Source organism: Buteo buteo, chromosome 4 (genome assembly GCF_964188355.1).
Source record: "Buteo buteo chromosome 4, bButBut1.hap1.1, whole genome shotgun sequence".
Classification (NCBI taxonomy): domain Eukaryota; kingdom Metazoa; phylum Chordata; class Aves; order Accipitriformes; family Accipitridae; genus Buteo; species Buteo buteo.
In genome coordinates, this window is record NC_134174.1 from 47,339,542 (window position 1) to 47,351,837 (window position 12,296).

The following is a 12,296-nucleotide window of genomic DNA, read 5'->3' on the forward strand; positions in this document are numbered from 1 at the left end:
GCCTTTGTCCGAGAACTTCCCTCCTTCAGCCATGCTGGAGCAGATGAAGTTGTGATTAGGACAGTGAATGAATACTTTTTGACCCTTTCAGCTTTCCTTCACCTTCAGTTTGATTTGTGTTTGCCCTACAGACAGAGTGTAAGATTTTGGGGTAGCTGCTGCTTTGACCACTCTAACACCTGCCACAACAGAACCCCAGGCTGACCTCGCTGCAGATGCTAGCGCTATGAACTGTTAGGTAACTGCAAGGACCTTCTGTCCTCTGCCCCAAGTTCAATGGGCAGAGGCTTGAACAAGCAGAGCGACCCCTGCAACTTACTGCCATTAAAGTACACTGCTTCAACACTGGGGCACAGACACAGAAAGTGGCTGAGAAGGTTGGACCAGCACCAAGAATTCATTGTGGTAAGTGCTGCACGCTTGCACAGCTGTGATTGCTCTTGCCACAAAGAGTTGGCCAATAAACCAGTTTCAAAGAGCAGTAAAACCAAGTTGTGGCCTCTGGCTGCCAGGCTACCTGGGCAGATGAACTGAGGCTGTAGCACACGGCTTGTAGCCCAACTTGAGCAAAGCATCAGTTGTGTTCAGGTTTGAGGAAAGTTACCAGGCGAGCAGGACCGCAGAGGAAGAAAAAGCAACATGTGCCCCTCTGGGCACTGTTGTGTCTACTCTCCTAAGAGCTGCATGCCGTGTTTCATCCATTTGAATTTTCCTAGGGAGGTATCCAGGAGGAAACAAGCTGCTTGCTGGGCACCACCTGCCAACTGGTTCCAGAGAAGGTGGTAGGAGAGGCTGTAGGGGCAAGTTGGGAAATACTTGCAAAGCACGGAGGAGGGCCACTGCTCCGCCTTGCTAACAAAAGGCGGCTGGTCCAAGCATTGCTTTACAGGCCCTGGGTCCCTGGCGAGCCTTCACTCGCTGTGTTTCTCCCCCAGAAGACCCACCGGCACGCGCCTGAAGGGCCCTTTCGCGGTCACCCACCCCACCCAGGTGTCCAGGCGGGCTGGCGAGGAGCCGCAGCCCCAGGCACTCGGCGACCAGGCCCGGGGGCGGCCCGGCGCAGGCCCCGGAGCGCAGCGGGGACGGGCGGCCCGGCCCACAATACTTTGCGAGGGCAGCCCTTCCTCCGGCTTCCGCTCAACCACCCTTGCTGCGCCCGTTCAGGCGAGGCCGCGCCCCGCGGCGGCAGGGCTCCTTCGCGATTGGCCAGCGGTTCTGCTAGTTCTACCCTCTCTCCTCCCATTGGCTCTCTTCCGCTTGTCACGGGAGGGTACGGCTCCTCCGGTTACAGACCGCGACTCCATTGGGCACCTTAGGGAGCCGCCCGCCGCGTCGCGCGCGGGTTGGCTCTCCAGGCTGTCCGTCGGCGCAGTAACCAGGCAGCGGGTTGGGGTGCGCCTGTTTCCACGTCAGTGAGAGCGGTGCGGGGCCGGTTTCGCTTGCCCGTGCTCGGGAGGACCCCGCGCTCGGCGGCCTCGCCGGGACTGCCGCCGCCTCCCGCCGCCGCCGCCGCCGGGAGGGAGGGAGGGGCGGGCGGAAAGAGGGAGGGCCGAGTCCTCCCGCTCGCGGCGTCGCCCGCCTGACCGATATGTGAAGCGGCCGCCGCCGCCGCGGGGAGCAGGCGCCGCCATTTTGGATGCGGGGGTCAGTGCTGGGCGGCGAGTGCCTGTCGCGATACTGTCACGACGCGGGGGCGGGCAGGAGGGAGGCTGCGGCAGGGGAACCGTGCGGTGCCGACGGGGGGCGTGGACGGAGCCGCGGCAGCCCCGGGGGCGGGCAGGGGGCCGGGAGAAGGCCGCTGCGGGGTGTATAGCGGCCCGGGGCGGGGGGACGGGGGACCGCGGCGGGGGTTGGCAGCCGCCCCCTCCGCCCCCGGTCCGTGACGTGGCGGGCGCGACGTCCTGCCCGGCGTGCCGCACGGGGCGGGGGGGACGGGACGGGACACGGCCGGGCAGGGCCAGGGGGGTTGGAGGGGGGGCGGCTGCCCGGCTCTGGGCAACCACCGTCCGCGGGCCGGACGCGTAAGAGAAGAGCCCGGTCAGGACTCAGAGCCGCACCGGGGTGGCCGAGCCGGGCCGGGGAGGGAGGTGCCGGCTGTGCCTGCGCCTGCACGCGCACCCGCTGGCCGTGCGCGAAGTTGGCTGGCTTAAAAATTGGTGGAAGCAGAGAGTTCTCCCAGCATATGGACAGCTTCTTAGCTGTTGCAGGAGGAAGGCTCAGAGCGAACTTAGGGCATACATTGTGAGTTCAGCTGGTGCCATGTTTCTTAGTTTCAACAGTATGAAGTAATTGGAAGAAAGAAAATCCCCCTTTCCATATTTACCTTAGGTTTCATTTTTACTCTGCAGTTTTGACAGGTAAATGTGAGTTGCCTTCTCATCTTGATTCCCAGGTGCCTTCCACCTTCCCTTCTGATGTGCCGCCACTGTCACGTTACTGCTGCTTATCTTTTAAAGGGCGTTCTTAATTACCCAGAATTTTGGCATCACTGGACTGCACAATTCTTTGCCATACTTATAAATTAATACTTTTCTATTACTTTTGTCCAGGCATTAGGAGCTAGCCTTTGGAGATACATCCTGGCTTCTCTGAACTTTTACTGTCTGTGATGTTTATTGCAGAGTAGTTACCCCGTGAAAAACCCAAGCAAGTTAAATTTACTGATGGAGATCCATGTACCTTCCCTGTGCAGTTTAGAAGGAAGGAAAGGAGCTTTTTCGTTGTCAGCTGGGCTTCTGGGTAACCTAGCTATCTCTGAGTTAGGCAGGAATTCTTTGTGATTCATGGACTGAAGGGTGTTGTGTGTTCTGTTTTGGTAGCAGTGTATTGTATCAGGACTGAAGTGGCCAAATCTAAGTCAGAGACTACATAGATTATTCATGCATTATCATAAACACTGCAAATTTAGGTCAGGGGAGCTTACTTTGTAATACTACTTTTCTTGCATATGTAGTGATTATGTTGTTGTTTATTTTGCTATTTATTGGAGTAGTTTCACTGGGTTTGGGTTGGTTGCCATAGCTGAAGGCTCAAGTTTGTGTTAGCAAGAAGTGACTTGATGGAAGTCTGCCAGACTTCATCACTTCTGATGCTAACTCTTGCTTGTTTCCAGAAGAGTTGCAGACATTTCCCTGCAGGGGAGGGAGCGTTTCCTAAAAGTGTACCTGAAACTTGTGGTATTGTCCAGGAAAAGTTTGGGTTCCTGTGCACTGGGATGTTTTGGGGTAGTGTCTTCCAAGGTTGAGCAGTGGAGTGTTCGGTGCATGTGTGAGATAACATCTGCAGATGTCAATCTTGTCAGTGTTTTTATATGAAGATTTCATGTCTGATACTATTTCAAGAGCCTCAGAATAGTGATAATTACTGCTTACAGAACATTGCTGAAGGCTTTGAGAAGCATGTGAATGTTAGATTTTGTTCTTTTATGACATGCTCAGGCATCTACCTTTTTCCACTCACAGTGTTCCTAACCTTGTTAGCAGTGAGGCTGTGAATGCTAACAGCTTCCTGGTTTCTCGTGGTGGGCTGGGCAGCTGTGTTGCCTTTGTTTGGAGTTGTCATTTTCACTGTGCTGCCTGTTGAAGTTCTGCACACGAGTGAAATCTGAGGACTGGTCTGCAGATTGTAAGCAGATGTATGAACCTATCATGAGAAAGAAACAGTAGTTTATGTAGGATTAACTGAAGACATAAGGAGCTAAAAAGCATTTGGAATTTAATAGGTACCTATCCTGTTTTTTCTGTATAACTCAAGACCACGGAACTTAATCCATGTGTTTCTCTACTGAGTCCACTATCATGTGTTTGATTAAAGATTGCTTTCAAGAAAGGCAAGTCTTGATCTGAAGACAGCAAGAGGTGTCAGAACCATGGCTTTGCTAAGGAGGTTGTTTCAACTTTTTTAATGATCTTCAGCATTACTAGTTATGTTAGCCTGTCCAACCAACAGTTATACAATATCCCACTCTTCAGACCATACCTTTGTAACATTAAGCCTGAATTCATGTTAGCAATTTTTTTTGTATGTTGAACAAACATTTAATGGTTTTGCTTGACTACTACCATGCTCTTGTAAACCCAACTGATCATTCAGTGCTGGTCTGGTAAATCTTGTAATCGTTTCTCTGCAGCTTCAGAGCATTAATTTCAATCTTAAAACTTCTTTTGATATAATACATCTATACTGAGCTCTAAAGTGTGAGCAGTTGTTGCTTGTGATGAGGTTATAGTTGGAGGAATGCATACTGAAATTATCTGATAGTTTAAAAGGGGTAGGCTTTGGGAAGTGCAGAGTTTAGAGAAGCTATTTCCATTGCTTGAAATAAACTTTTAAACTTTTACAGGGATGGATGGTGCTTTTGGTGGGTTTAGCTTACAAGGTACATCTCTCTGAAAATAGTTGTCTGGCTTTCTCCCCCACCCTGTAATTGTTTTCTCTTTCCTTCTCCAGCACACAGTTGCAAAGGTTCTTTGCGTGAATGAAGATAGTTGGCTGTGGTTTACTTTGGAATGTGTGTGCACTATTGCTTGGTTAACTGCAAGCTTAAATATAAAGAAGGATTTTCCCCCATCTTTACCCAGTGTTTGTGGCGAAGTGGGCTGTATGTGTGATGTTCAGAGATCTGAGAGTGAATTTGTGTCTCCAGCATGACAGGTTATTTCAGTTGCATTGGGCCAGTAAGCTTTTTGGCATGTGTAAAGTGAGTTTTTGTACTTTTGAATAAAGTTACATTTAATGGAATCTGCAGTGAGGAAAGGAGTGCATTCTTATCAAGTCTTCTCAAATAGCTAGCAATGAAAGGATGTAATTGCAAAAAAAACCCTGTAAGTTTTGCGGGATTTTAATATGTCAGGAGAGCCCTGCCAAGCAACAGGGATTTTTTTGCACTCTTGCTTGAAAGGATCAGCACATTCAGTTTCCCAGCAGGTTGAGAGGAAGAGGTATGTGTTGGAGGTTTGTGTCTATCTTCTCTTCATGTTTTGCTGCTTGGAGATAGCACCAGGTTTAGGAACAGCTGAGCATTCTAAGTTTCCTACATTCACGAAGGACTGAGTTTAACAAACTTTTCCATCTTGATTCTTTTAGGTTAGAAGTAGAGGAGAAGAAATAGGAAGAGTCCTACAGGCAGATTCAGTAGTATGCAGAATAGCATTTAAGCTTTAGCATCACTTTAAATATTGGCAGAACTATTGAGTATCTGTGTATGTGCAGGGCACATGATACATATATCTGGTATTTCTTTACATGGTTTTCCAAATCAGGTTGGGGGAGCCTTTGTTTCCATGTCAGTTTGCTAAACGCCTAGCATGGCACTACAAAGTTTACAGGCTCAATGTTGTTTTGTAATAGTGAAGACAGGAAAAACTTGAATTTTGAAAATTTGAATGTGTAAAGTATTTCCTCGAAAGTATTTCTGGTCTATGGACCAGAGTTTTGATCCGAGAAACTGCCTGTGTAGAAATATGGAAAATATTGGAATTACTGAAAGAAGAAATAAGTAAGTGAGGAATTTTACGTGGAGGAGACAGTCTCCTGTTAGTGCCTTGCACTAAAACAAAGACAACATACTGAAGTAGAAAAAATTGAGGTCAAGGATATTTTTATACAATATTGTAATGCAGTCATATAAATAATATATGAAATAAGTTACTATTGAGAATGGGAACATCTCTCGAGCATTAAACACATGAATAGGAAGAATATCCGTGGTTCTTTTATAACAGCTGTGGAGGGAGGATATGAACCTTTGTTCTTTAGGGCACAAGCAAACTACTTGGCAGAACTATTTGTTTATTTTTTTTGAATCATCTAGTAGTGAATGAGATAAACTATTGATCTGGTCTGTCACAGCAGTGCCTATATTATAAAATACTTTTGTCTTTGGCCCTAATTTATTGTGTAACACTTAGGAATGCCATTATGTATAATTAATCTAATGAAGTAAGAAACAGTTTTGCCATTAGATTGTTCATCCTATTGCAAACGTATAAAAAAGATAAGAAACAACAAATCTGATGTTCTCCCTTGATAAGGTATCTTTTTATATTTTGCTTTCTTTCCATTATTTATAGAGTCCTGAAGCAAATTAGTCTTTCACTCAGAGAGTATTTGTATACTTGAAGTATTGTTGATAATTCAAACATGTTAGTTAATGTGAAGCCTGACAGATCCAGGATGTATGTTCTGAAATTTCTGTGGTAGTGTTTCTGACCTCTGGAGTAATACGCCAAAACTGCTTGCTTCCAGCTTTGCTTTTGCTACATGGGTAAAAATCATTCTCATATTCTCTGTGTTTTATTACCCCCCACCCTCCCTCCCCAATGGAGTCCTTTAAATGAGCCTGCCTGATTTGAAGTGTTATAATCAATGTTTCATCTGTTTTTAGTCTTTTGCTGTCCTGTGGATGGCCTGTTGTGATTTCAAGCTGGATTCCTCATTTTCCTTTCATATCTTCTGAAAAAGTCTCATTATTTGGCTACTATTTCACTAAATCCTTCTCATTTGCAGACATGGTATCATCTGACTCTGGCTGCTTTATAAGTCCTGTTTATTCTTTATAAACAGTTGTGGCTGTTTATTCCCCTCCATTCTTATTTCTTTATGCTTGACTGTATCTGGGCTACAGCTAGTATAGAGAGAACAATCCTGTAGTCATCCACTCTTTGTTGCTTTTTCTCAGACCATTAAAAATATTTCTTGCTTGTAAAATTTTTTCCCCTCTTCTGTCTTTCTCTCTGGGTACATCAGTTTAAGTTTTTCCCTCTAAGACCTTAGGCTACATGAGAGTAAGTGTCTGCCTTTAGCTTTCTCACTTTTTCTTCCTATGTTCCATCCAATTTTGTCTCTAGTTTTGCTCATTTCTTTGTGGGGTCTTACCCATGACTCTTTTACTTGACTGCTTTCTTGAAAGCTTTTTTCAAGGAGCAAGTGTGAAATCAACATCTGTTATAAATTACTTCATTTTGTCAAAGTTTAAAATCCCAAACAGTTTTGCTCCGGCCAGCTTATTCAAGTCACTGATGCTTACTTAACAGAGTACAAGATTGGCTTTGTGTTCTGTGTAGAGCTGCAGGACTTTGCATAAAGTGCTGGAGATGCATGTGTTATTGCATTGTCATGGATGTCTGTCCTGGTACCCTAACACTTTATCTTTTGGTGAACTTACATAGACTGGAAAAAACCAAGGAATATGCCTTGGCAAAGTTGTCTCTTGCTTCACAGATGCCCTGTTATAACTGTCTGCTCTCATGGTCTTGAAAATGCACTCTGTGGAAAAGCATCTTCCTTTTGACAAAGTAACTGTATTTGTCTGCATGCACAAAACGAAGATCTGAAAGAGTTTCTTGCATCTCTGCAGGCCTACTGCTTGACTAGGGCCAACATGATGTTTCATCTGAGGAAGAGAATAATTCTGAGGGGCTGGGGATTAATATGAATTACCTTTATTTTCAGGATTGTCAGGATGGTGGATAAGAACATTTACATTGTACAGGGTGAAATCAACGCGGTGGTGGGAGCCATAAAGCGTAATGCCCGATGGAGCACTCACACACATCTGGTAAGTTACCTTGAATTGTAACTACCTGTTCATGCTATGGCAGAAACTACCTGGTTTTAGAAAAGTACCTCCATTTTTTTTTTTTAGCACTCGTTATAGTACTTTTGTAAGTAAAGTTGGAGTAACTTTTTATATTGTTTCATGCTTAGCAGTTTTGGCTTCTTGTGTGCCAGTGACTGTTAGAGGTACAAAGCTGGAAATCTTCTACCTATATACCCTGTAAACAAACAAAAAATCCCACATTGTGTTCCACATGGGAATCACCTCCCTTAGACTTTTATCACCTGGTATGTCAGGGATTTTGAATATATGGTATTTTATTTAGCACAACATTTTTATATATTTTTTGTGCCCTCTTAGAGAAGACAGTCTTCATCATGAAAGCCATGAAATGAAGATTGGGGAAGTCATTATATATAGGGTATTTTTAAATTTTTCATAGGCATAGTATTTTTTAGCTCTGTTTTGTGACTGCTAGCTGTATTCCTGACTGAAACCTGTTAATAGTTTCAAACCTGTTTTGTTAAAAGTCATTAATACAATGTTTCCAAGTCTAATGATGCATTGGTCAGTTTACGGCTTCCACAGTGTAAATGTATGCATGCGTCCTACTGTATCTGTGGTGTGCTTCAGAATGTCACATGAATAGCAGATGGCTGTCATCCAGCACAAGGGGTTTCAGTTTGTCAAAGGGCAGGGCCCTTTTTCTTTCTAACAGGCATTTCTTCATTGCAGGTCACTACCACCCAGTAAGGGGTGTGGCTGCAGATGTACACAGCTTGGAGAAACTGCTGTTCCTCCTTATTTTAATACTGTAAAGATAGACTAAGGCTAAAGGATGGAGCTATTCATATAAATTTTGCACTATGATTCTTTCTTCAGTTATTTTAATGGCACCAAATGTCATTGTATTTCTGTTCCCATTACAATCTGCATAGATTAACATTATAGCAAATCCAGATGATCTATTTCAATATGGTATGAGGTAGACTTGCTCTGAAATTTATTGAACAGTGGAAGGCTATTCAGAAATACTTCTAAGGACAATGAAACCAACCCAGAATGCTCAGTCTTGAACCTATGCTTTGACGTTTGAGCTGTATTACATTGGGGAGCACTGGCAGGAAAATAAAAATGCTTCTCAAGATTTTAATGGAGTAAATGCGCTGAAAGTGATAAACTCAACCCACAGTACTTCTGTGAATATGAAGGTGAGGTCTTTACAGACCCATTATTAAGATTTGTCTTCAGGAATATGTCTGCCTCATTAATGACTTCCTTCTTATATATAACCTATAGGATGAAGAAAGGGATCCCCTGCTGCATAGCTTTAGCCTCTTAAAAGAAGTGCTGAATAATATAACAGGTAAGCTTATACAGAAATGAGCAGGAATGTGTACCTGCTAGGGTATATGCAAATAAATGTACAGGTGTACTTGTTTGTCTTATTTACTATCCAGAGGTCATATATTGAGTAAGAAGAAAAGAGCAAATACGTATATACTTTTAGACAAATAATACCAATGTAAACTATTACACAAATGCCACTGCTGCCGCTATCTGGAGATATATATATATATGTGTGTGTGTATATATATTTTTTTTTGTGTGTGTGTATACACACACAGACATTTTTATATATAAATATGCATGTTTCTTCAGTATACCAAAGCTGTAGTAATATGTGAAATCTGGTGTATTATTACACATAGTCTTTCTGTGCTTTGTTTATGCTTTCTGATCTGTGAATGATGGGAAAAATCTGCTTAGAAAGTAGCCTCCCATTACCTGTTTTCTCCTCACATTCTTTGATTTGTTGGTTTTCATCATCTCTTATCAGTAATAAGTGAAGCACAGACTTCACTTTCCCTTTGGGTCTCTTGAATCTTGAATTGAAAGGCTTACTTTGTGACCAGTTGCACTGAGAGGAACTGGAAGTCTGTATGGATTACAGAAGTAGAACACAAGGCTGTGATGCGCATTCTGAGCATGTTTTTTCTCCCAGCCCATCTTTCTCCCATTTCCCCCACATTTTCTCTTTTTTAGTTTCAGGAGTGATTGTTTAAGTGTAACCTAAATATGTGTTGAGAGCCTGGAAGTGAGGCTAATTCTGAGCTGCATGTGGCATTCTGCTGGTTCTTCCTGGGATTTGTCTTACTGATTGCAATATTTGAAAGTAAGGTTTATTTCTGGTCCCTTTATTACAGTGAGTGTTCAGAACCTAAGTTTGAGATGGACTTTTTGCATTTCTAGTTGCGAAGTATGCCTATTATTGTGTCAGCACTGAGCCTGGAATCCCATAAAAAGTATGTTCCCTAGAAGTACAGTTGTGCCACTTCCAGGTGCTGATGAGAGGTGCTGAGGACACGTGCCAGTTCTAAGCCCTTATTCCTTCCTTTTTTGTGGCTGCCTGTAAGTGTAATGCTTTACTTTTCTTTGCCAGGTGAACTTTCCTTTGCCGTGAGCAGGATTCTTCTGTCAGATCATGACATCTTAGGGAACTCCTGCACAGCTTGCATTTCTGGGTAGTATTTTTGTTCTGGATGTTATGCTTGTACCCAGACTACATGACAGTCTGGATTTGTGGGTTTTTTGGTAAGCTCACTCATCTTCTGTAGGACATGCATACCGTCACCAAAAGTGTTTTGGGAGGAAATTTTCCTTCTCTCCCTTCTATGAGATAAAAATTTCTTTAAAATAAGACTCCTGAAGTTCTTTGCCATTATTGCAAATATCTCTTCTCATCAACAAGAGCAGGGAATGTCAGGACGCTCAAATAAATGCAGTATGAGTAAATGTCAGGGACTGGCCATTTATCTAGAGTAGCTAGATACAATGTGCTGTTGACTTGTTGGGGAAAAAATGCAAGCCAACTATCTGCTTGTGTTAGAGAAAGCAAAGTTTAATGTACTGAGAGATTCAGAGACTCCCTGGGAGTATTAGTCATCACGCAAGTGTGGTTCGTGCTGAGATAATAATTGCTTATATATGATGATGATAGTGTGTTGGTTTGACTACATGGGGTTCTTTTAAACCGGTAATTTCAGCTTCAGTGACTGCTATTTGCCGACTAGTGTCTTAAGATAGGACATCATTGCGATGCTTCGGTGTTTTTTTGTTTTTGTTTTTGTTTTTGGTTTTTTTTTTTTTTTCAGTTTTAGGCATGGACCAGTTCCCAAGCAATACCTTCAACAATATAGAGTCTCCTGCCTCATCTTCCAGGCAATGAAAAGTCCAAGCTTAGGGTTTTTTGGGGGTGGGTTTGTGGTTTTTTTTTGTGGGTTTTTTTTTGTGGTTTTTTTTTTTTTTTGCCTAGACCTTCCTTTCATGTCTCTTTCATTAGCTCATGGAAACGCATTGCTTTTATATTTAAATTTATTCAAGCTGTAATCTTTGACATTTGAGTTAGCTTTTAGTACAATTTTGCATTTATAGTAATATATATTATGTATTTTCTCAATCCCCCAAGAACCCATTTTAATCTGTTCCGGATGCAAATTTCAGGCTGCCTTGTCCCATCTCCCCTCTTGCTCTCGCCCTCCCTTCCCCTCCCCCATGGAGCATGTTTGATCAGGTGTGGCAGGAATATCCACTGTCAAGCTGCGCCCTTTATATTAGTCAATATTATCCTTCCTTCCCTCCCACTCCCTTCATTCTCCTCTGGGCTTTACCAGTTGATTTATAATTTTGGAATTCTCATCGGAGTCTGTAATACAGTTTGTTCATTATTTAACCAAAACCTGTTTAATGAGCAAAGAGAGGCAATGTAAATGTTAGGCATGTTGCAGTGGAGTACCTTTTGTTCTCCTCTGAGCTAGTGGGTATTAACTCTGTCATGACTGTGGTGCTGAAATACCCTGGTCAAGGGTATAAAGATGCACCATATGCCTCCAGCAGCTAAAGATTCCCATTTCAAAGCTTGCCTGCAACTAAATAGTGGTATCCCATCCCACTGTAATGTCTAAATGGGCTCTTGAAAGAAGCATCTAGAGAAGATGCTGTTGCTCAGCACAAACAATCCCATGATTATGGTAAGAGTAACTTCACTTCTACAGTTCAGCATATCTAGCTAAGGGCCTTGGACCTGAATTATGTTGCTCTTTAAAATTCTGACGGAGAAACTTAATTTCTGTGGCAATTTTATGTAGATTTATAAAAACAGTTTAATAATTTGAAAATGAACTGCATGGCTGCTCTGATCCACTATAATTTGGTTTATTGTATGCTATTTTTACATTTTTATGGGCTGCATATATTTTAATTGCTTTTGATACTAGTTGCATGAAAAACAGAAAGGAAAAAGAGGCATTCTGTCATCTTGGGTGATGCATAAGTTACTCCACAATAAATTTAATAGTTGAATGCTTGCTGTACTAAGATAAGCACCATAAGCCTAAGTTTGATGTGGCATCTCATGTTTCCAGTGCTTAGAAAAAGCAAAAATCAGTGTCCTGAGTTATGATCATATGGAAGCAGTGACTATCAAGCTTTGTCCATGCATGCAAAATTAAAGTACAACTACATCTTCAAAGGTTATTTTAAAACTGATGGAAGCCTTAGTATTGATACAAGTTTGGATCTAGGGTCACTGTCACCACAACTTTCATTTGACTGCTTTTTAAAGTAAGCTTACTATCCAGAAAATGTGTCTGAATGTTGAAATATTTGTTCATTTCATCAGTTTTGTTATGGATTTAGGTCAACAAAAGGAAGTTTCTTTTCGACATCCAGTAATAAC

General features: G+C 42.9%; 1 protein-coding gene across 5 annotated transcripts in view; it reads left to right on the forward strand.

Moving 5' to 3' along the window:
• The first annotated feature begins 1,374 nt into the window (after window positions 1-1,374).
• GBF1 (golgi brefeldin A resistant guanine nucleotide exchange factor 1) overlaps window positions 1,375-12,296 on the forward strand; it is a 113,003-nt gene continuing 102,081 nt past the window's right edge. For 4 of the 5 annotated variants that reach the window (XM_075025895.1, XM_075025896.1, XM_075025898.1 and 1 more), the window contains exons 1-3: window positions 1,498-1,644; window positions 7,453-7,558; window positions 8,858-8,924. In XM_075025895.1, the coding sequence (XP_074881996.1) occupies window positions 1,637-1,644; window positions 7,453-7,558; window positions 8,858-8,924 (181 nt within the window). In that variant the 5' untranslated portion in view covers window positions 1,498-1,636. Of the gene's footprint in view, window positions 1,393-1,497; window positions 1,645-7,452; window positions 7,559-8,857; window positions 8,925-12,296 lie in introns of those variants that run through there. The other variant, XM_075025897.1, reaches the window with a different exon arrangement.